This window comes from Colius striatus, chromosome 5 (genome assembly GCF_028858725.1).
Source record: "Colius striatus isolate bColStr4 chromosome 5, bColStr4.1.hap1, whole genome shotgun sequence".
In the NCBI taxonomy this organism is placed as follows: domain Eukaryota; kingdom Metazoa; phylum Chordata; class Aves; order Coliiformes; family Coliidae; genus Colius; species Colius striatus.
Window position 1 is genome coordinate 56,429,983 of NC_084763.1, and position 24,851 is coordinate 56,454,833.

General features: G+C 45.5%; 1 protein-coding gene across 1 annotated transcript in view; it reads right to left on the reverse strand.

Moving 5' to 3' along the window:
* Nucleotides 1–24,851, reverse strand: part of OBSCN (obscurin, cytoskeletal calmodulin and titin-interacting RhoGEF) — a 170,474-nt gene that overhangs the window by 134,570 nt on the left and 11,053 nt on the right. The window contains 12 exon segments of the mRNA XM_061997422.1: nucleotides 146–418; nucleotides 1,570–1,839; nucleotides 3,024–3,299; nucleotides 3,952–4,227; nucleotides 8,558–8,833; nucleotides 9,503–9,778; nucleotides 10,484–10,759; nucleotides 13,690–13,962; nucleotides 18,115–18,390; nucleotides 19,212–19,478; nucleotides 20,436–20,738; nucleotides 24,423–24,683. Coding sequence (XP_061853406.1) covers nucleotides 146–418; nucleotides 1,570–1,839; nucleotides 3,024–3,299; nucleotides 3,952–4,227; nucleotides 8,558–8,833; nucleotides 9,503–9,778; nucleotides 10,484–10,759; nucleotides 13,690–13,962; nucleotides 18,115–18,390; nucleotides 19,212–19,478; nucleotides 20,436–20,738; nucleotides 24,423–24,683 — 3,303 coding nt within the window.

The following is a 24,851-nucleotide window of genomic DNA, read 5'->3' on the forward strand; positions in this document are numbered from 1 at the left end:
CTTAGTCCCATTCACAATCAGGACATCTGGATGATGTTCTCCAAAACTGTGAAGCATCTCAGGAAAAGTTCTTATGAAACAACATTGTTTTTTCTAAACATTCTAGGAATAGGCAAATAGGCAGGGCTGAAAAATCTTCTCTCACCTGTGACATCGATCCTGAAGGTCAGCTTCTGGCCAGCAGCCTCACAGGTGTACTCCCCAGCATCTTTCTTCTCCACCTGACCCACCACCAGACGACGAGATTTGCCCTCTGCCTCCACCTTGAACTTCTTGCTGGAGGTCAGCAGTTTCCCCTCCTTGTACCACTTCACATCAGTCTTGTCCTGGGCCACCTCACAGCTCAGGGTGGCATTCTGTGTCAGTGCAGCCTTCACCTCTTTCTGCACCTTGTCCTTGTTGATGAAAGCTTCTTCCTCTGGAATTAAAGGTTTAGAGGCAGATTTAGAGCACTGATCTTTCACACACACACTCCTTCCCAAATGCACACATCAGTCTTTGGATTGTGCTGCTGAAGATGGGTTTCACAGAATCATAGAATGGTGGGGTTGGAAGGGACCTTTAGAGATCATCCAGTCCAATCCCCACTCACATTCCCTGCCAATGCTGTCAACTGAATGTTAACATCTGAATTAACTCAAGTGCTGGTGAAGGACTTCTTTGGTCCAAGATAGCTTAAATGGCCCCACATTTGCTTCAATATCCACCACTTCAATGTCCAAAATCTACAGAAAAGTCCACATATCCCAGTGTCCAGCAGCACTCTGGTGGATGCAGTCTGTAAGAAGTCTGCTTGCTGTAAAGGACAAGCATTACATTGTCCAAATGACTCCAGGACTGCAATTTGCTTTGCCAGCAAAACCAAAACCACTCCTTGGGAAACAAAACTTTGAGAGATTTTTTATCTATATCTTGACTTCCCAAATGTTACAAAGATGCATCATTCCACAACTGTGTTTCCCTAACAAATGAAAATTAGCCCCCATCATATTTGCTGAGCACTGCACCCTGCCAGAATCAAAAAGCAATCTGATATCTGAGCTCCATTTGCTTTTAAGTCATCAAGATCTAACTGAGGGATGTCACTGTTTAAATCCTGCTCTTGCTAGTGTCATGGGGAAGAGATCTGGTTTCCTCAGCTACTACTTCTCAGGCCAGTTCTAGTATTTCCTTTTAGTTGGCAGAGGCCATAATAAAAAGGTTTCCTCTATATGAAGAGGCACTTTATCTAAGTAAGGAGCCTGCCCAAGAGACCACTTGTGCTCAGAGGATTTCCTCCTGCAGTTGTTGGATTCTCATTTTGCTATCAATGCACCTCTACCTTATTCCCAGGGAATTCCCCCAAGGACATTCAGCCTGCCATGGGCTTGGGCTACAGAAATCCACTATGTTCTTAAGTTTTAAAGAAGACAGATCTAATAGTTTGAACAATACTTCATGAGTAAGCCAGCAGTATTTGAACACTGGCTCCATCTTTTCCTGCTGAGATGGGATTTGCCAAGCCACGTAACTTCTCTCTCCTTCAATACTTTTCAGGATGTAAACCAGAGATGCAGCAAGTTCACTCACCTGTGACATGGATCCTGAAGGTCAGCTTCTGGCCAGCAGCCTCACAGGTGTACTCCCCAGCATCTTTCTTCTCCACCTGACCCACCACCAGACGACGAGATTTGCCCTCTGCCTCCACCTTGAACTTTTTGCTGGAGGTCAGCAGTTTCCCCTCCTTGTACCACTTCACATCTGTCTTGTCCTGGGCCACCTCACAGCTCAGGGTGATGTTCTCCTTCAGCACTGCCTTCACCTCCTTTTTCACTTTGTCTTTGTGTTCAAATGCATCATCTGTAACAATGGAAAGAAGGAAAAACGTAGAAAAGAGCCCATGAAAATTCCAGCTTTGCCTCCAAGACCATATGGGGTTGGGTTTTCAGTGGGAAGCTGCCTGATAAACTACAATTTAAACAAAGCAACTGGAAGATTAACAAGACTGATAGAATCAGAGTTAAGCATATAGTGGAGAAAGCACTGGCAAGAACACCTTGCTTCCAGATGGCACAGTTTCAGCCTGCTGCTCATTTGGGCAGCAAGAACTGCCATGACTGGTCTGTAGGCTCATCCCAACGTTACTGCACACAGTCACCCTGCAAGCCAAGCAGGATGGGCTCTCAGGGGGAAGCAGGGCATGTTCTGTTCATTCACAGCAAAGACTGAATATTCACAGTTAATAAGACATGTTCCAGGCAGGGTCTTTCACTTGCCAGCATTGTCTCCATAATTGGGTCCAAGTCATTTTCAGAGGAAGAAAAAGCCAATAGGAGTTATGAAATAGATGCATAACAACTCAAGAACCTTCACAAAGATCCACGAGGAGCCACGTCCTTATGGAAGAGCATCACTTCCTAGGTATGTTCTACAGAACGTGTGCTACCAGTAGTACCAAAACACAGCCATAAAAATGACTTAGGTTAGGGGTGGTCTCTGGAGCTCATCCAGTCTCACCTCCCCATTGAATTACTCAAGGCCATGTCCCATTGAGTTGTGAATATTTCCAGTGCTGGAGATCCAACAGCCTCAAGGCTGCTGTTCCAGAGTAACGGAGGTTACACCAGGAGGCTAAGTGAGCATGGGACTCCGAAGCTCACACGTCATGTTCCATCCAAGCCAACTCTCTTCAGTGAGAGTAGCAGAAAGAGACTGTCCCAGCAAAGTCAGTAACTACAGATTTTCAGTGTGCAACTACAGACTCCTAAAGAGTGGCAGGAGAGCTGTATGTGGTCTTGCTCTTACATCCTTTGCAAAATAACCACTCCTGCTGAAAAGCAGGGAAGGGATACTGGCCTAAGGGAGCTTTTCTCTCTCCCAAAGCATCCAAACACGTGTCCTTAATACTGACTTTTAAGAATAACCACTCAAGTTCTGTGGCACATCCATATAGAGCAAGGCTGGAAGCAAATCTATGGCAATGGGAAAACTGCTGTATAGTTACAGCAAACATCAAAACCAAATGGAATCTGATCATCTCTCACCTGCAACATCAATCCTGAAGGTCAGCTTCTGGCCAGCAGCCTCACAGGTGTACTCCCCAGCATCTTTCTTCTCCACCTGACCCACCACCAGACGACGAGATTTGCCCTCTGCCTCCACCTTGAACTTCTTGCTGGAGGTCAGCAGCTTCCCCTCCTTGTACCATTTCACATCAGTCTTGTCCTGGGCCACCTCGCAGCTCAGGGTGGCATTTTCTGACAGTGCAGCTTTCACCTCTTTCTGCACCTTCTCCTTGTTGACAAATGCATCCTCTGGCTCTGTGGGGTGGCAGAAGCACTTTAGTGGTCACACAGAGCTGTTCAAAACATCCACAGCCAAATGCAAACCCCTGCTTACAAGAACTGATAGTTTGGAATGATTCTACCCACAGCCAAGACACACTCAGACAGCACATGGCCCTGTGCACAGACTGAGGGCAGCACATCAGCTCTTCCTCTGCCAAGTGAACCAGTGCCCTGGGAGTTAAGGTTCTTCCCATCCCCAGGGATCCACAAGTAACCTGACTTTCTCCTCCTGCATGTAATGCACATATCAGAGCCCAATCTCACCCACCACTGGGACCCCAGTGGAAGCCTCACCTACTCCAGGAAGCCTTGTTTCTTTAGCTTGATCCCAGAGCTATTTTCCTACACATTTTGGAGCTGACTCTACCTTTACACCCATGAATCACAACATTACATTGAAAATTGTGGTTCTTCTTCACTGGGAAACCAGAAAACAGCAAGGACTCAGAGGTGAAGACAATCAGCTCTAGGCATCTGTGCGTCAGTGGATGAATGCAAGCTGAGTTTCTGATCTTCCTCACTAAAGATCCAGAGGCTACAGAGCCCCTGGAGCCCAGAGATTCATTTTGCTCTGTACTAAGGGGAACTCATGGAACTTTCAGTGATGACAACCAACATCTCCCACCTGTGACATTGATCTTGAAGGTCAGCTTCTGGCCAGCAGCCTCACAGGTGTACTCCCCAGCATCTTTCTTCTCCACCTGACCCACCACCAGACTACGAGATTTGCCCTCTGCCTCCACCTTGAACTTCTTGCTGGAGGTCAGCAGCTTCCCCTCCTTGTACCATTTCACATCAGTCTTGTCCTGGGCCACCTCACAGCTCAGGGTGGCATTTTCTGACAGTGCAGCTTTCACCTCTTTCTGCACCTTCTCCTTGTTGACAAATGCATCCTCTGGCTCTGAAATAGGGAAACATCAGGAACAAAAATACATGAGGTATAAATAGCTTGCACTTCGAAAATATTACAGGTATTGTTTGTAGATACTCTGTAGGATCATTTATTGTGTGTTACAGTGTTTTGCAGCTCTTTTTATCACATAGAACAATGTACCCTCACAATATAGACTATATAACTATCATACATCTCTGACTAATCCTCACAAACACCTTGACTGTCTCCTTTTAAATGTCTTATAATGAGGACAGGTAAATGTACCCCTCTGTCTATGTTATTTCTACACAACACATTTGGAACTCCCCAAACACAGCACTGTTACAAGCTGCCACCTTCACTGTCCCTTTCTTTACAGGAGTTTACCAGCATCTCAGGATTTTAGATTAAGACTGGCTGTTGTTCAGAAAATATCTGGTAACTCTTAGAAAGGTAGAATGGTAGGGGTTTGAAGGGACCTTTAGAGATCATCTATAGTCTAATCCCCAACTCAATCCCAAGGAAATCACATTATACATAAAGCTGACCTGTACAATCTGAACTATCATTTTCTTTCCTTGTAAACCTCTTAATTTCTCAGAAAACTGGCCATAAGGAATCTTAGTGCTTAACACAAGCAAGAGGAATCCAGTGTTTAAAGTCCCTTTCTTCCACAGCACCACTCAGAACTCCCTTTTCCACACGTGGGCTGGACATCATAAGGATACCTTATGTAAGTGGTTGGTAGTTACATATATGCATTGAAAAGAATCAGTTGTCACCTTGCTGGCTGACTGAGAAACTGCAGCCTTTACCTTCTCCTTTATTGTTTCACCTGGTTCTCCTTTTACCAACAACTGCTGTGGCCACTCTTAGCTTTTATGTTAGTGTACATTTGAGATGTGGGAGGACAAATAGATGCTACTTAAATGGTCTTGCTTTTTTCTCCCCCACTCTTAAGAGTAGAAGTCCATGATTTCACTGCTGCAGAGAAGCACAGGCTGCAAAAATGAATGCTGGTCTAGCAAGTGTATGGGATGACCATTGCCCTTTGGTTGTAGTGCAAGCATGCAGATAATTCATGCAGGCAGGTCCAGCCTAGGTGGATCTTGGAGGCTCTCCCTGGCAGTCGTGATGAACCCCACCTACAACCTGTGATTCTGCCTTCCTCCCTCAAGTCACTCTCTGCAGCCTCCTACAGCCATCTTTTCTCCTCCTTGATGACTTTCTCCTCTGCATACCATCTCTGTCATGTCTGTACCCTGAGTGGCAGCAGCTGCCTGGGAGGGTAAGGTGCAGGGGTAAGCTCAGGTCAGGCTCCTACACTGCTGACCGTGGCATTACATGCAATCCTTGGAGCCACATCATAGGCTTGCCATCAATATCACACAGTCCATGGAAAGAGAAGGGTCCTGCAGGGAACAAGCTGAAGCAGGAACCCCGCCTATATGCTCTAAATTTGAGCTCCTCTGTTTATATTGGCTGGGGAAGGGTGTCAGGAGATGCCATTGTCATTAAAGTGTCCTTAACAAGGCAGGATACATGGCCTGTGCTGGGTGATGCAAAACTCCTCAGGGGCAAATGTCAGCCCAGTGCAGGTTGTGCAGCATTTTGATATGTAAAAGAGCTAAAGCACACACACCATAGACTGCACTCAAAAAACCCACAAAGGTCTGTGGAAATATAAACCTTCCAGCTTCCATCTACAACATGGGCTGTGGATATGAAGAGTGCACTAAACAAACGTGTTACAGACCAGGCTGTGTAAATCAGTGCTGGATTCCAAACAACAGGCCAGCAGAGCAGGAGTTTTGCAGATGGGTTACTCATTTGTCTCCTGTTTCCTTTCCCTTTTATATAAAACATGTTTATAGTGATGGGAAATACAACCAAATCTTCTAATCAGCCTACAAAGTGATTCACACTGACCAGTAATTTGCCTCAGAAGCATATCTTGAAGTTAAACAAGTATTCTGATGGCATTTGCAACCTCAGCTGCAGCTGGTTAGTGAAGTTCCATTGAAACTGAAGCAAACCATTTTCAGGACATGGAGCTTTGATCCATCTCTAAGAAGGATTTCACTCTACATCATGATTCTTGAAACAATGAATTTGTAGAATCAGCTCTTCTGGCTCAGTCTCAAGGTGTGCAGCACCTGGTGCTGCTGATGCTAAGCCAAAAAGCCAGAGCTGCAGCCCAGCACTCAAGACTGAGCATCTAACCTTCAATCTGTTCTTAAACAGGGAAGGTTTGGTGCTACCTGTGGAGCCCTGAGGTACAGGAACCCTGAAAAGCTGAGTGCAGTGGTAACAGGATAAATTAAGACTCAGAAAGCCACTGCACTTTGGGATCATCTAGTAAGATGAGGATTTCTGCAGCAAAAGAGACAACCACTCTGAGTACTCATAATCCCTCCTGACTTTCACACTAGATCATTTTCCAGTGAGTGCTGGACTTGCATGTCATGTTACAGTGGTACACATGAGAAATACAGCAACGGTAGCTAGGCAAGTCCTCTCCCCTTACAACAGAGGGGGAAAGGTGTTACATTACCCTGTGCAGCCATGAAGTCATCCCGTTTGAAAGAGACCTGAAAAGCTTTGGTTTCTGAGGCAGAGAGCTAAGAATAGCCCTCAGCTAGAGAAATTCAAGTGTAAGAGCACTGAATGTCTGTGTTTTCTCTCCCTGCCTCTGTATAAACTCGTTTCAGCAGCTGAGCATGAACTCGGTTTATACCAATGGTCTTTCTGTCAATGCCCACCTTGCACTTCTTCTGGAAGATGCCTCTCAAATCTAAGCTTACTGTAATCCCTCCTTCACTGAAACTGGCAGCTCCATCTGGCAAAAGCATGAGCTACATAGTTCATGAAAAAGAACCAAAGTGCCCCAGCTTGCACCCTGTGTACCCCATGCAGAGTGAGGACACGTAACAGCTGATGGCTTACAATAGATGCTGTGGGGACCAGCAAAGCTTTATGCTCTAGCAGCAGTTGCACATTGCACAAGGAAAAGACAGGGAGTAGGATGCCCCAAGACAGAGCAGTAAAGACTGCAAGCTTTATGAGGGAATGGCACTTGAGCTATGCCCTGCAAGGACCTCAGGTCTCCAGCATGGCTGCAAGCAGGAAAGTCCACAGACACCCAATGCAGTTGCTTTCTACATAGCTGATAAAATGGCAGCCCTCTGCCAGCATTACAGTCCCAGTGTGTCTGCTATCATAAAAAAAGCAGAGGAGAAAACAGAATCCCTGCTCTGATCAGCTCAGAACTGTAACATTAACAGAGAGGCATTTGGCTGCAAAGACTGTGCAGTCTTATGGCTATGAACAAAGTCAAACCCCTTCTCATCATCCAATTCAGAAATGACCACTCAGAATGCAGCTGACATGTCCATGGCTGCCTGGAGCCTGAGGTAAAATTTACTGGACCTCTTGCAAGATATATGGAGACCAAAGAGATCTGTAGTGCAGTCAGAGTGAAAGAGCACTTGGTATTAAATCCAAATCATGTTGTTAAGGAGAAAAATGCAAATAAAGACTCCTGGACTCATGACTGGTCATTACAGATGTAGAAATGGCAATGGGCAGCCCTCACTGCTGCATTCAGCAGGTTGCAGCCATGTGCAATGCAGCTGACATCCATTTTTTAGGGCAATACACCAGCACCACCTCAATACCAAACATTCTCAATGGAGCCACAATAAAGACCTTGTAAAAGCTATTGGTTAAATATTACTTGGCAGTTAAATGTTTGCACCACTTCTCACAGCTTTACAGGCCACACCTGAGTGCCTGATGGCAGATGAAAGAAATAGCAGAGGAAGAGCTGGGTGAAAGGTTGTGAACCACAAGGCAGAATTCAGGTGGTGCATGTCTGTATCCATTTCTATTCAAAAGCTTTGCAGAGCACAGTTATGAGGCTGTGCTCACATATGTGTCTGCAAAGCCAGACTGGGGGATAATTGAAGCAATTCTGTTTGGGAGGGAGGATACTGTGTAGTGATGAAAAAGAGGGAAGAATATAGTGAGTTTCATGGAAGAGAAACAATGAGAGGAGGAATACCAATACTGATGATCAAATTGGAAGAGGTAATTTGACACAGTGCCTGCTAAGGAAAACTCTTGGTTCACTGTCTGAGCCTTGGGGGACATGCAGGTTGTTGCTGAGCTGATATAAGGATATCTAAACCAAGTATCTAGGTCTGGCCAGTCCTACACAGCCTCACTGAGATGGCAGCCTAGACCAGCAACACAAACCGTTTTAATAACATCTTGAGGACTTTGACACACAAAACAGAAGAAAACTCCCAGGTACAAAGAAAAAGCAACGAAGTATCAAATAAAACACTTCTTCCACCTGTGACATCGATCCTGAAGGTCAGCTTCTGGCCAGCAGCCTCACAGGTGTACTCCCCAGCATCTTTCTTCTCCACTTGACCCACCACCAGACGACGAGATTTGCCCTCTGCCTCCACCTTGAACTTCTTGCTGGAGGTCAGCAGTTTCCCCTCCTTGTACCATTTCACATCAGTCTTGTCCTGAGCCACCTCACAGCTCAGGGTGGCATTTTCTGACAGTGCAGCTTTCACCTCTTTCTGCACCTTCTCCTTGTTGACAAATGCATCCTCTGGCTCTGTGGGGTGGCAGAAGCACTTTAGTGGTCACACAGAGCTGTTCAAAACATCCACAGCCAAATGCAAAACCCTGCTTACAAGAACTGATAGCTTGGAATGGTTCTACCCACAGCCAAGAGACACTCAGACAGCACATGGCCCTGTGTACAGACTGAGGGCAGCACATTGGCTCTTCCTCTGCCAAGTGAACCAGTGCCCTGGGAGTTAAGGTTCTTCCCATCCCCAGGGATCCACAAGTAACCTGACTTTCTCTTCCTGCATGTAATGCACATATCAGAGCCCAATCTCACCCATCACTGGGACCCCAGTGGAAGCCTCACCTACTCCAGGAAGCCTTGTTTCTTTAGCTTGATGCCAGAGCTATTTTCCTAGACACTCTATCTTTATACCCATAAATCACAACAGTACATATAAAATTGCCTGTTTCTTCTTTACTGTGACCCTAGAGAACAGCAAGGACTGATGAATGAGGCACATCTTACTGATAGAGACAGTTAGCTCTAGGCATCTGTGTGTCAGTGGATGAATGCAAGCTGAGTTTCTGATCTTCCTCACTAGCCAGTGAAGATGCAGAGGCTACAGAGCCCCTGGAGCCCAGAGATTCATTTTGCTCTGTACTAAGGGGAACTCATGGATTATTCTGTGATAAGAATGAACATAGCTCCCACCTGTGACATTGATCCTGAAGGTCAGCTTCTGGCCAGCAGCCTCACAGGTGTACTCCCCAGCATCTTTCTTCTCCACCTGACCCACCACCAGACGACGAGATTTGCCCTCTGCCTCCACCTTGAACTTCTTGCTGGAGGTCAGCAGTTTCCCCTCCTTGTACCATTTCACATCAGTCTTGTCCTGGGCCACCTCGCAGCTCAGGGTGGCATTTTGTGTCAGTGCAGCTTTCACCTCCTTTTGTACCTTGTCTTTGTTTGTAAACACATCTTCTGTCTCTGTAAAAGTCACAACAGTCACAAGTAGCTTTTTGCAGTTGTCCTCTCCAGTGCTTAAGTAGGAGATTCCACTTCACCTGCCCCTGACAGATATTAGCATGATCATCCTCATGTCTGTTTTGCTGATGGAAGTGAAAAGGTGTTTGGGAATTCTGGTTTAAATTGCAAAGCCTCAGAATTTGAGCACAGATTTGAACCTGGAACTTAGAGCACCAACATGCAGGGCATGAACCCTCCTCCTCCTCTCTTTTCTTTTCCTGTGTCTCTCCAGGTTCCAGTGAAACAGAAGGGCACAGCCTTCAGATCCCCATTCTCAGGAACCATTGTTCTTTTTCTGCCTGTTTTAGTCACTCCAATCCAGTCATTCTCCATTGAATCAGAGCTCTTCAAACACCTCTCCCCTTCCCTTTTATCCATCCCTGCACCCCTGCTATAGCCTGCCATTGTGATTCTGGAGGAGCTCTTCTGCAGACACACTGGTGAGAGGAGCAGAGGATCTCATCCTTGCCCATCATTTTGTTTGGTGGTTACAACTAGTGCTGGATGCAAAAGTGTGTGTTTAAAATGTTGATATAACAGCTGATCAGAAATCATGTCATACAGCTGAACTGTTTCACCTGAGAGGTTGTGACATGACCCTCTGAATGCAAGGTACTACCCAAAATGGAACAGCCTTTTGTCTTTGGCATCTCTGCCATCTCTCACCTCTGACTTTAACTTGGAATGTTATTCTGTCATCCTTTGTTTCACAGGTATAGCTTCCTTGGTCTTGTCTTGTCACCTTCTTGATGATGAGCTTGCGCTGTGTCCCCTGGGAGATGACTGTTGTCCTCTGGTCCTGCTTCATCTCAGTTTGATCCTTCTTCCACACCACGGCTCCACTGGCAGCTGATACTTCACACACCAGCTCAAGGTTCTCAGAAGGACTGACTGATATTTCTGGAGTTGTTTTGGGCTTATTGACAAAATTAACAGCTTCATCTGGAAAGGAAAAAAGAGAGAGCAGCTCATGCCTTGACTCAGGTTTATCTGCACAAAGTCAAGCCACGGTAACTACTGAGCATTATTGCATTGCTAGTCACACTTGGTTGGTCAAGTTCCACCTCTGCAGGTGTAAGTGTACATATGTGTGCATGATATTTGGCAGTATAACTATGCAGTGTTACCAGCTGTGGCAGTAAACTGTGGTTATGAGTCAGAAAAGTCCCTCCTGGGACACCACAGAGTTCTCTCTGCTGGGGAACACAGTGCCTGAGTTTTGAATCATCCTGAGTTAGCACACAACAGACTTTAGATTGGGAGCTGGGTATTGTTGAATCTTGTCTATTCTATCAGCTTATTAGGTCTACACTGTGGCATTAATACCAGCCTTATGAAGTGCTGCATAGACCTGGATCTACCCCTACCTGAACTCATAATCAAAACCCACCTAACTGATGAGCATCCAATTTCTGCATCCCTTCCACAAGTCAGGTGTGAATGCACTGACAGAGCACAGACACAGTGGCCTCTGTTACCAGAGCTGTGTGTGCACAGAGCCATGAGCAGAACCTGACCCAACATCATGAGACCATCAAGCCTGACATGTGCTTTAATTCATAGCTCCTGTCTCACCACACACATGGACCTTGATGCCCAACTTTCTGCTGCTGCAGACTCTCTCATCTCCAGACATTTGCTCTCAGCTACAGTGCAATCACATTCATCTCTCCTACATCCTTCTGGATCTTTTAAATCAAGCAGAGATATCCTCAAGCTGCTGATACTTTAATCACCACTCTGATTTCAAGCAAGGGAATACCTGTGCACACAAACAGCTTTGAAAAGGACTAAGGAGGCTCAGAAAATCTTGTTAGAAGTGTTCAGGAGCCGCCTTTAATTTTTTCTTAAGCCCATTCCTGCATCCCTATGTTGACAGTATCAGTCCCACTGGACTAGTTCTTCCCCAGACCAGATCAGGGTACATAAAGGATCATCTCATTGACAAGATGTTCTCTAACTTCAGGAGGACTAAGCTAATAACATGGAGCCAAGACTGATGTTCACAACAGAGAACTCACAGCTGCTCACACGGTAGCAGAGGTTCAATACCTCAGCTCAGACTCTGCTGACTGCACAGGCTGCTGGCCACTGTGCATGCACACACACACTGACAGAGTGTGTCTTGTGTATGAGGAACAGCACTTTACCAACTCAGCTTTTTTGCAAGTGTGTTTAGACAGGTAAAACCAAAAGGCAAGTAAAGGCAGGCAGGTACCTCGGTGTAAAATGCGAGCAAATCTACTCAACGCAGCCTGTCCCCAAGATAACAAGCAGCACTCGATGAGCATGTCAGGTATTTGATTCCCCTCATTCCACCCAGGCAGCCCTTGCCTGAAGACCAAGCTGATGGCTGCCAGTTATAACCACCCTTAGCTTAGTATTGCGCTGCTTTCAGCAGCAACTGTCGCCTTCATTCACTGAGTACCCCAAGGACAATTGCTATGCCACGTCCGTGCCAGGCACGTCTGTGGCATCAGACAACAAATATTTCATTAAGTTTTAATCACTGCAACTGATCTATTCTTAAAAAGTTAGATGACTAAAGGATAGACCCTCCAGACTCCTGCTGCTCAAGATTGTTGAGGTAATTAATGCATTGTCATAAAGACAGGTTCATTCCCTGCCCTAAGACCATCCCCTGACTGTGCAGCGCTGCTTCTTAGCACTCTAGAGAAATGTTATGGTGGTTTTTTGGTGAGGTATCCAGTCATTCAGACTTTTAAAATCCATACTAGGCAGCTCTCATCAGATAGTGCAAATCAAATGATAGAAGCTGCCCTTTGGGCAGCTGAGACAAAGCCTGGCTGGCTCTTTCAGACCAGTTTTTCAAGGGGTAAAATCAGGGCCTATGAACTACACTCAAAGTGAAATTACATAATGCTGGATTCTCAGCCCAAGAGAACTGGAGGTGAGATGCAGAGTGAATACCTGAGCAAACACCAGTTGTAAACTGGAAGGAATTCCTCTAGCTCAGTAAACCCTGCAGCAACCCCTGGAGCCCAGAGCTGTGCTAGATAAATCAGCTCTGCTGAGTTTCCAGTTAGCTGTAACACCGATGCTCTGGTACAAGTCACAAGCACTCAGTTATTACTTCTCTTAAATTGCATTGAACTGAAACACAGACATGCCATGAGAAGCTTGCAGTAGAGTTTCAATTTGTAACTTAGGTCAGGGTTAGGTTCCAGCCATAAGTCAGAAAAACACTTAGAAGAAAAGATCCCACCAGGCCACGCAAATGGAATCAGCTGAATTCCACAGATATTGAATTTCACAGAGAAATTCCTGTGCCATTTTATACTCTGTGTCCATCCTGGGCTGGAATGCATCAGTGACAAGCATTTCTCTTCTGGGCTTGACCTGACAGCCACGTGCTTTAGCACGTGCTTTATGCTGATGGGCATGTGCCATGAACTAATAGCTTCGCTCACAGTACCACAGGGAGCTGTCTCGGAGATCACAGTGTCCTTTGGGAAGAGCAGGAGACAACTCTCAAAATCAGGAGATAAAATTGTCAAAGGACACAGGGCTTTCACAGTAAGGCTCTAGGGCCACCTTTGGAGATTCAAAGATGATGTACATCCTGAGCTAAAAGGATGAAGGCCAGGTGTGGCTCTCAGCTGACATGCACCGAGTCATGACTCCAGCCTCGGTGAAAGCCTGTGCTGACTTGAATACATAACAGCATCATTACATTGTTTGCTCATGTTCTGGGTTTGCATAAGGGCCACAGAGAGGGGCAGAGTCCCTGAAATAGTACTGTGCAATCTTGACCCAAAAATCTGTCAATTTATAAGGTAAGACGAATAAAATAAGTGAAGCCCTGAGTTTCTAACACAGACTCTGGTCCCATATTTGCATCACAAACTTACCTGACACCTTTAGATCAAAAATGAGAGTGTCATCTCCAATTTTGCATGTATATGTCCCTTCATCTTCCTTTGCCACAGCCAAAGCCACAAGCTTATGCAGCTTCCCTTTATCTTCCATGGTGAATTTCTTGCTGGCTGTGATTTCTTTGCCATCTTTGTACCACTTCACCATGATGTTGGCTTCAGAGGTCTCAGAAACAAATTCAGCTTGTTTTCCAGCGATGGCTCTGACAACTCCTCCACTTTTCTCTTTGTTTATGAAGTTTGCAAGTGCTGAAACAAGATACAGACACATAACACTGCTAAGCAATTGTGTGGACACCAGTAAATGTGTGTGCCTACACTAGATGCTCATTTATCATGAGATATGCTTAATTACAAAGCTAATGACTACATTGTACTGCAGAAGCAGACAAACTTCCAACCTTTATACACCATTTACCTGATTATCATCAAAAGAAGTCAGAGCACATGCACTACACAGCAGGTTGAGTCAAGGGGGAAGGAAATCCTAGGCAATAGGGCTTTAAGAAAGTATCTGAGAGAGATGAGGAAAGAAACAGGAGAATTGGAAGGGAAACAATGACAGTTATTCCATCATTGTGTTATAAACACCTGTGAAATAAACCAACTGTAAAAGAGGTTAAAATGTCAATGTAGATACATTGAATTATATTCAATTAAAAATCTACACAGATATCACATAGAACTGAAATGAAAAGACTTTTCTTCCTGGAAATTAAAAGGAACATAGAAGACAATAAATCTGGTGCCATATTAACATGTAGTGGAATAACTGACTCACCCATTGCCTCAAGGTAAAGAGTCAAAACCCACCAATACCCTCGTTAAAATGTGAGCCTGAAACCACAGTCCCATCCCACTTTAAATAATGGAATTCATTTCCAATCATCTCCTTAACATATTATTTTAAACCAACACACACAATCAAGTCACTTAGTGGGGACTGAGCAGTCAAAGCTACTAAAATCAAAGCCTTGATTATGGGGTGCTTTTCCCTTCATTTCAAGCAAATGCTTGCACAACACAAATTAACAACTCTGTAGAATACCTGGCATGAGCATCTGTTAGCTCTGGACCAGCTACGTGAGTTTGCTCCCAGGATGGTGTTACCAGTGCCACATCCTGGTGCAATAACACATGGAAGTTCTCCTTTAGTGCAAAGACCCCACTCACAAGGATGGATTGTGAATTTAGTTTCCTTGGTTTTAATTGTATCAGATTTCTCCAGGTCTGTGCTAGTGCTTTTTATTATAGACAAACACTTGGTAGAGAACCAATATTCACTGGCTTGTACAGCAGCAGAATCTAGAGACCTAAAGATGAAGAGTGAATTAACTTGCCAAGCAGTACACAGGTAAGAAAAGGCAAGAAAAGCCCAGTCCCAAAGGACTAAGGCTGAGGCTGAGAAATACCCAATGAGCAAATAAACTGGGAAGGGGAAGGGCATGACAATGCAAAGGCCTCTCTAGATCTGCTCCTCAGGGGACTTCATTCAATCACCAGCTTCTGACAGAGCTTGCATTTGACTTCTCCAGGTCCCTACCAGCCCTGTTTTCTAGGGCTTGCTTCTGTTACTTAATTATGTTTTCTTGGGATCTTTATTCCACTTGTTTCTCTAGTGATTCATGATGATGGAGCTTTGCCTTCAGTAGAAGACCACCACAGTTGTTTTCTTCTACCTAACCACCATCACCCATGAAGCCCACAGGGGCCAAATTCTGCTGAGACCTTTGCTTCTCCACCTTCACTTCCCTTTCTTACTGAAACTCAGATCACAGGCTAAAAGTTGTGGGATGGAGCAGGGAGAGGTGGTTTCATTCATGCACCTTGCAGCTCCTGAGAAAACTCGAGTGAAAAATACAACCACTGTGGTCTGAAGGAGACGTCTCAGATGTCCCTTTTAACACAGGAGGTCACGTGTCACACAGAGCCTCATGGCAGTGCAGGGACCTCAGTGATAAATGGCAAAGGCTCTTTTGGGCAGGAGGCCCAGGGAGTGACACACCTCTGGCTGTGGCTCAGCATGGTGGATTCTCAGCAGCCACGTGATGCCCATGTGCCACACACAGCTGACCTGCATATCAAATGATTCACCAGCTAGCTGGGGCTGAGTTACAGCAGGAACAGATAAAAGGCAGCGATGCTGAAAGGCAGAATGCTGGGGCAGCATTTGTCAGCCCCACCTAAAGGGGTGACATGTATCAAAGCTGATTCTGCAGGAACCAAGCTACAAACAGCAGATGTTTTAAGTTACAGCTTCTCACCACAGATTTTCAAGCAATGGCATTGATTCACCATTTGATACTCATATTGCACTGAAAAGCACGTGGAAATGTCCATCAGCTAATTCAATTTAATCTGGGGTTAGGCCTGGACCAAAATGATTAAGAGAGAGAAGAGAACTAAAACCAAGTGCAGCTCCCAAGTCTAGACAGCAATTCCTCCCTCCATGGTTTAGTCACCATTTTTCAGCCCTCTCTTGAGTTTGCTCTTTGAGAACAATCCAGTAAGTTGTCAAATGCAAAACACACACGTTACTCTGGGGCTTTGTTGCTTCCACAGAGATCAAGGAGGGTGAGAAACCAGCAGAACATGATGATGAAACACCTCACACTTAGTGTAGAAACAGTGCAAGCATTGCTGGGAAGAAGCTGGGGGGTGAGTTACAGCACAGAACATAGAAATCAAATGGTTTTACGAAATGAACTTGCTAGTTGGAAGGAAAAAAGCTACTGATCTCAGTCTACATGATGCCTGACAACAGGCTAGACTGTTCTGGTGTTAGGTTGTGCACTTTAAACCTCAGTAGACATCAAGATGAGGAATGGCCTGGGGATATAGATGGGCTTTTCATCCAAAAATCACTTAAGGCAGAGGAAACTCTCCTATGAGCCAGTTCATAAAAGCTTGTATAGATGGGAAGGCTTGCAAGAGAGAGGCTTGATGCTGGTGTTGTCAAGGTACAGGTTGAAGAAAGACTCCATGTCTCACTCTGGGAGTGGATGTGCCCACCAGCTAGATAGCAGGCAATCAGGAAGGAACTGCCTGAAAGCAAGAACAGCCCAACAGCAGGGCAGCTGTAAAACAGTACTCATGCAAATCTAACAAGCAAGAAACAGTAAAAGAAAATGCCATCTTGTTCTTTGTTCTCTACAGCCTTGCAGCTAAACACCTTGCTAATAGCAATGAGCCATGTCATCCAATGTGCCCTAGAAAGATCTGGTCATATACACCAAGTTATTGACAGAAAACAAACCAACCAGCCTAACAGAGAACAAAACAATGCCAAGCTGATCTAGTTCCACTGGAACTTTAATCAGAGCTGGACTAGCTCTTCAGTGACCTGTTCAACATCACATAGCAAGTATAGGGCAGACCTGGGATTGTGTGCATCATGTCCTGACCCTATGGCTGAATTTCTTCACCACAAAAGCATCTTGTCACCTCTCACCATTTTATCTCATGAAATAACACCAGGTTCCTGTGGAATACCAAGTGACCATTTTGAGTGAATGCACAGCTCTCAGCTCTTACTACAGAGATGATGTTAGACCTTGTATCTGAGTCCCAGGTTCTCCTACTCTGGGACCACAGACACTGTCAGGGCTAGAATCATAGAATGGTAGGAGTTGGAAGGGACCTTTAGAGATCATCCAGTCCAACCCCCCTGCAGAAGCAGGGTCACCTAGATCAGGTCACACAGGAACATGTCCAGGTGGGTCTTGAAGCCCTCCAAGGAAGGAGCCTCCACACCCCCTCTGGGCAGCCTGTGCCAGGGCTCCCTCACTGAAACAGTGAAAGAGTTTTTTCTTATGTTTAATTGGAACTTTTTGTGTTCCAGCTTCATCCCATCACCCCTTGTCCTGTTACTGGCTACTATAGAAAAAAGGGATGTCCCAACCTCCTGACACCCACCCTCTAGATATTTATAAATGTCAATGAAATCCCCCCTCAGTCTCCTCTTCTCCAGACTAAACAGCCCCAGTTCCCGCAGCCTTTCCTTGTATGAAAGATGCTCCAGTCCCCTGATCATCTTGGTGGCCCTGCACTGGCCTCTCTCCAGCACTTCCCTGTCCCTCTTGAGCTGAGGAGCCCAGAACTGGACACAGGACTCCAGATGAGGCCTCACCAGGGCAGAGTATAGAGGGAGAAGAACCTCCCTTGACCTGCTGGCCACACTCTTCTTGATGCATCCCAGGCTGCCATTGGCTTCTTGGCCACGAGGGCACATTGCTGGCTCATATTTAGCTTATTATCAACCAGCACTCCCAGGTCTCTCTCTGCAGAAGTTGATAGGGAGTTGCCTCAACTCCCTGCACTGCCTCTAGAGCACTCTTCTTCTGTCCCTTGATGCCTGTATTGGCTTAGGGCAGGACCAAAGCAGTCCAGCCAGTCACATACCTTTCACTGAAAGCTGATAGAGCATCTTATCCTTTTCACAGGTGCACTCGTACACTCCAGCATCCTCTGCTGCAGTGTTGTGAATCCTCAGGATGCGCTTCTTTCCCACACTTTGAAGCTCATATTTTTCACTGGCCTTGAGTTCTTTTCCATCCTTCATCCACTTCACAGTAGCCTCTGTGTCTGAAAGCTCAGCCTGGAGTTTGGCTTCCTCCCGTAGCCGAGCAGAGACTTTTTCTATATCTGTGCTCTTGTTGGTAAATCTCACGGCAGCGCCTGTCGGGGAAAAGGCTTTGCTATTTCATGTTATATCAAGATGACATGTCCCTCAGAAGAGTGTGCTGTAGAGACCTCTGAAAAAGTATTAGGCCCAGTTCCTGCCCTCACACTCATGTCAATATTGAGCATTTTTTCCCAGTTTGAGAGACTGTTTGTATTGCCATTCAATAAGAACAACAAAAAGCACATCTTCCTACTGATTCATAGGTCTCACCTTGTCTCTGCAGAGATTTTCACACAAAGTCAAATATGTCCTTCCAGAATGAATGTCTGCCCATTGCCTTTTGCCATGCAACATGGGTAGATACAGGTGTTGTCATTCCAGAGGGCAGCTGCAGCACCTAACTCTCAACACTAACTCGAGTTGCACGACACTGACTTGTACAACACACACTTTTGTGGCAGACTAAAAAACCTCAGAGAAAAAACCCATCTTTGTTAGTAATTAATGCTCCTGTACTTTTGAAAGACTCTACTACAGCCAGAAAAAGACTAGCCAAACCTGAAAGGACTGGTTTAAAGTGGTTCAGTGTTAGATCTGGTGACCAGAATCTACAGCCTGATGGTTGTGAACTGCAGAAAGTCATGAGCTGATGCTGAGCAGTCTGGCTCTGATACCAATCAGCAGCTGTGCTCTGAACTTTGTGCTGTCACAGTGAGATCATTTCCCAGGACCCACGTTAGTTCATACAATGCAATTTCATGTACTTCCTACAGAACCAGGCATCAGTGAAAGCCTCAGGCCTCAGTTCTAATGCTCAGATTATGGCAACTGCACCTTGAAGGAAAGAAGAAAGGACAGTGATGAAAAGAAATACCTTTCACTCTTATCTTGGTGCTGGTGTCAACATTATTGGCAACAAACTTCACTTCTGCCCCATCATCATTCTTGGTGATGTTCTTTATGATTAGGGTGTGAGTAGTTTGGGTTCTCTTAATGACGTAGGTCTCACTTTCCTGTAAGACTTTACCATTAAGGTACCAAGTGCCAGAACATGTCTTTGTAAGGTCAACAGTAAGCAGGGCATTCCCTCCAGGTACAGCTTCAACGGTTGTCAGGGGGGTTTTCACAGCCAGGACTGGTTCTAGGGAAGAAGAACACATGTCTGTGAGACCAAAGGACACCAGGCTGCTGTGCTGGAGAATGGTTCTCACTAAGAATAAAGTTCCCAGTGTAAACCAGGCAGGAGAATAAAATCCTGCAGGCTTATGCAACGTGCATGCACCAGAGGCAATGCATGGTTGGGCAACAGGATTTGATATCTACAGCTGCAGCTCTGTCATTAGAGTAAGTCTCGTGTCTGCAGGGAAACAACAAAGATGATCAAACCTAAGGAAACAACCCAAGGTGATTAAAGGCCTAACACCTAGGTTCCCCAACAAGTATGCTGCTTATTTAATAACCCTGTATTACTCTTAGATTTCAGAGGTAGCCTAAGGAGGCTCAGACATCCTCAGACAGCTAGGGAAAAGGATGACATGAGAACAAATACAGTATGATCAAACTCTGTGCAGGTACTTTCCAGTGCAATGAATCAAAGGAAGAAGAAATCCCATGATTTTACAGGCACCCTAAAAGTAGGATTAAAATGCCATGTTTCTCCTAATAACATGAAGATTAAAGAGACTAACTGAGGCTTGTTTTCCACGGTAGTATGATCACCCATAAATATTCTCTAGGTGCAAGTTTGATCTCTCATTTACCTATTGAAATTATAAGCCCACCTCATTTTTTCCTCTCATAACAGGCCTAGTTGTAAGAGGCACTTACAGGCTTAAGGTTGATGGCAGAGAGCTCTGCCTCTCACACAGCCTGATGTGAAGCACTGCACAAGTAGCACGCTCAGAGGTGTGTCACAGAAACCCAACCACCTTCCCTTTGACGACAGGCAGCAGTTACAACAAGGCATGAGAACTAGCAGTGCAGGGGAAAGGTTGTGCTGAGCAATTGCTCTCCTCAAAGCCATGGGAAACATCTTTAGAGCACCCACATGGCAGAGATCAGCACACCTGGACCTGTTTTATGACGCTTTAGTGCTCACCGAGGTGTATGCTCCCTGGGAAGTCCAGGTAGGGGCTCTGTCCATAGGTGTTGACTGCAGACACTCTGAACTGATAGTCAGCCTCTTCTGACAGGTTGCTCAATGTGAACTCTGGGCCAGGGACAGGAGACTCGTGGCACCTCACCCAGGTGAAGCCGGTTAGTTTCTTGCGTTCCAGGACGTAGCCGTCGATGGGAATGGGTCTGTCCATCTTTGGAGGGGACCATGCTAGTGTCACTGAGGTTTCTGTTTTATTTTTCACCACAGGGTCGGTTGGGGGTTGTGTGGGAGGTTTCTTGGGAGCTGCACAAAGGGGGGGAAAAAAGCAGAGCAAGAAGTTTACGTCACAGTGGAAAAGCCACGGGAAAAGCTCACACTGGACTGAAAGATACTCTTGCTTCATAAATGTCCTTAAAACACTGATGAGAGACTGAAAAGCAAAAAGAACAGATACACAATATTACAATTGTCTGCACAGGCAAAGAGTCCACAATGAACAATTCACAGGCTTACCCTTTCAGTACTAGTTACAGACCCTCACTGATCCTACACAGTTCCTGGGCAAAGCAGACTAACACTCAGCCTGTTGTTTTCACCTAGAAGATGGGTGAAACCCCCAATCAAGTGCTGCTCAGAACTCTGTGCACCAAATTCCTGATCCACTGGTGTGCTGGTATGAATCCAGGCTAAAAATAATAACCCCAAAAATACCTCAATGGGATTTCTCTGGCAAGGTGGCACAGTTTTGCTCTGCTTGCTAAACACAGCACAGGGGGAGCTGCATTATCACTGTAAGTCTGCTGGCTTTTCTGTCAGAACTTCACACATCCCTGCAAGTCAGGAGTGTGGATGTGCCTGAGAGAACTAATGCATGGCAAGGCACTCTTGCATCAAGGAAAAGCACGGTACTTTCTGCAATGCTCAGCACACAGCATCCTGCACAGCAATGTAAACCCTGAAGACTCCTGGCACAGGCTGCATTCTATGGCCTCCATTTCTTCCTGAGAACCTGTTCCACTAAAACATTTTAGCCCAGATCCTCAACAGGTCTCAACATAGAGAAGCTCAACTTTGTACAAGTGGGACAATTAAGAAGTAAAAGATAGAGATAAATGAGCAGTACACAGGTTTTAGAGTTGCATGTTGCACAGGCTGGGCTGTTCTCTGCAGTCACTGTCAGCTGTGTGTCTGTCCTATCTCTCCTCTGAGAGGGATAGTTGTCATTGGAGAGCTCTGATTTAGTAACTGATGCAGAGCCAGCTAACTGACTTCAGATGAAAGGACAAAGAAATGTGCCCACTGTGAGACCCTTCAACCAAGGGGATGTGGCTGTTTTGTGGTACCCGAGCTCACAAATGTATCCCTGCAGGTATCTGTGTAATGAAGATGCACATTCACCCTCTCATTCCTCTCGAATCATTTAGAGAAGGCTGAAATCCCATTCAAGTTCTTGACTGTTCTGCCACTGATAAGGTCAAGAGGCTAAGAATTATCTGATATGCTCTAGTTACACATCTGCTGACGTGGTAAGGGATTCATTCCCTTTAACTTTGGCTGTCTGGAAGTTAAGTGTCTGGTTTAATGAAGTCACCCACACTTCAACTGTAATCCCACGGAGAACAGCACACACAGGAGCAATTCCTCTCAGCTTATAGGTGTGTGAGGAGTGAAATGAATCACACATTGCAGGTAGTCAAGTATTCATGAGTAGAGAGGGAGCCTTTATGATAATATCCAAACTGTGGGACAACTGAGCTCTCTGCCTCGGTTTACCCACCTGTAAAACAGGTACATGGACAGTGCAAGATACTGAGCAATTAATACATGAATGTTGCTTGCCTGACAAATGCTGTTAGAACAGCCAACACTAGTCTCATGCAGCTGACTGCAAGGGATGTGAGCAGAGTACACGGGATCCTTCAAGCAGCTAATCAGATATGCATGAAGTGTAAAAATAGGAAATCTCAAAGAGATGCACTTTTCCTTCATTACATAAATAGACACAGAAGTGTTTTGGGGTGCACAGTTACCAGCTTGCCAGTGCCTGTTGGTCAGAGCTGGATGCCAAGCTAGATTCAGCGTTAGGCTGAATACTAGACCCTGGAATCAGATGTCTTGACCTTACCATCAGAAATGGTAACGTAATACTTTCTTCAGATACCTGTTTGTGGGAAGGCAGCTTCGTGCCTTTTTCTATTCCATGAACCAACACTTTCTTCAGACCTGAGACAGGAGGGCCCAAAACCACACAGAACTCTGTCATTCCCATTGAATAGATGCTTGGTTGGATGTTGCATCTTTCCAGATCCCTTAGGAAGGGTCCCAGTGCTCATTTTAGCTCAATGGCAGCAAAATGCCTCATCCAAGTTCAGATAACACAGCAGTTATAAACCTTCACCTAAAGATTTCTTTTTACCACTAACTAATAGCAGTTTGGAGGTGGTGGTGGTGGGAGAAAAGAAGTCATGTTCTGCCCAAATGGGAGCTTGAGTGGATGATTTGATCATATGCAAACCAGAACTGCAGCAGAGCCAGAAGCCATGTCCAGTTCTCTGCCCTAAACGAAGCAGCTTTTGCCTGGGAAATGCAACATCAAAGCAAAGCTAAATCAAATTCTGCAACTTCACCAAAATTTCATTTCAGGTCTGATTTCAACTCCACTGCACCTGCTGCTACTGCTCTGTCAACTAAAAGCCTTGCTCAGATCAGATGTGCCAAGCTGAAGGAATTCTCCAGCCTGCAATAACAGTCTCCCCGAGTGAAGCTGAACAGGACAAAGATCCCTTCTTTCAGCATAGCTCAAAGGGTCTTCCCAGCTTTGCCACGTCAAAGAGAGGATGAGAGAGGACATGGCTCTGCTGATCTCCACAAGAGGAAGGAGGAAATATTTCCCCTTTTTTCTTGCTGTTCTATTTTTGAAACGTTCACTTTAATGCCAAAAGCATAAGAACATAAAATCAAAGTGAGGTGTTTCAGGTTTGGTGAACGTTTGACTGCCCCTGAATTGTTTTGTGTGTGTGTGCACATATTTCTTCAAAGATACTTTTGCTTGCTAGAATGGAAACAACTTCATACACTGCCAAAAGCAACCAGAGCACCTATCTGCTTCCCTGTAAGCAACAGCACACCCACAAGCTATCCTCTGTCTCTGTAGGCTCAAGATCTAGGGAAGGAATGGAATGTTGGCTGACTCCAGTTCCTTAATGAAGAGAGAGAGGGGGAGATAAGAGACCTTTATTTGCTAGGAGGGGTATTATCCCTATAGCAAGAATTAATAAATGTCCCTCCAAGAGCCTGATTTTGGAAAGTGAAGGTCAGTATTTATGTGGAACATCCACAGTGGTCCAAGTACAACGAAGTAAGGTGATGTATGACACCAACACGACGTCCTGATGGAAGAACACATCTGTCCCTTACCTCATGTTTTACTCAGTTATCAGTTTACATTCACTTGGGCATGAAATGAGAATAGAATCACAGAATGGTAGGGGTTGGAAGGGACCTTTAGAGATCATCTAGTCCAACCCTCCTGCAGAAGCAGGGTCACCTAGATCAGGTCACACAGGAACATGTCCAGGTGGGTCTTGAAGACCTCCAAGGAGGAGCCTCCACAACCCCTCTGTGCAGCCTGTGCCAGGGCTCCCTCACTGAAACAGTGAAATAGTTGTTTCTTATGTTTAAGTGGAACGTTTTGAGTTCCAGCTTCATCCCATCACCCCTTGTCCTGTTGCTGACTACTATAGAAAAAAAGGGATGTCCCAACAGCTTTGGGCCATGCTCTTTCTGCAGGACTCTTCCTCTCTCTGTTTTGATCTCTCTATAACATCTCACAGCACTAACATTCAGGCTTTTGTGGCAGAATCAAACCTTCTGATGTCTTTGGACAACAAACTCATCGTGGCAGTAGCTAAACCAACAGCTCTGCCATGGGAGTACGTGCTTGCTGGGGAAGACACAACACCAAAGCCAACTAAAAGTGAAGCTTACTGGTCACAGTGAACTGGGTCGAAGTCCTGCTTTCCTCAGCCAGGAAAGCAATCTCACCAGCATCTTCCATCTTACAGTCTCTGATGATCATGGTGTGTTGCTTGCCAGAGCACGTGATGGAGATTCGGTCACTGGGTTTCACTTCTTCTTTGTTCTTGAGCCAGCGGCTGTGGTGGCACTGCTGCTCCAGCTCCACGCAGAAGATGGCCGTGTCGTTGAGGAACACTGCGGTCTTGCGGGGAAGCTTCTTAATGATGTTCCCTTCAAAGAAGAAGGTCATTATGATCAGCAAAGCAGCAGAAACCACAATCTTTGGTAAGGCTGAACCATGCAGATTGAGCCAGTAGCTCTCACCTAATCAAAACCTGAGGCTCTGAGAGCAGATAATCCCAAGGGCTCGGTTGGACCTTCCAAGACAGAAAAGCAGTC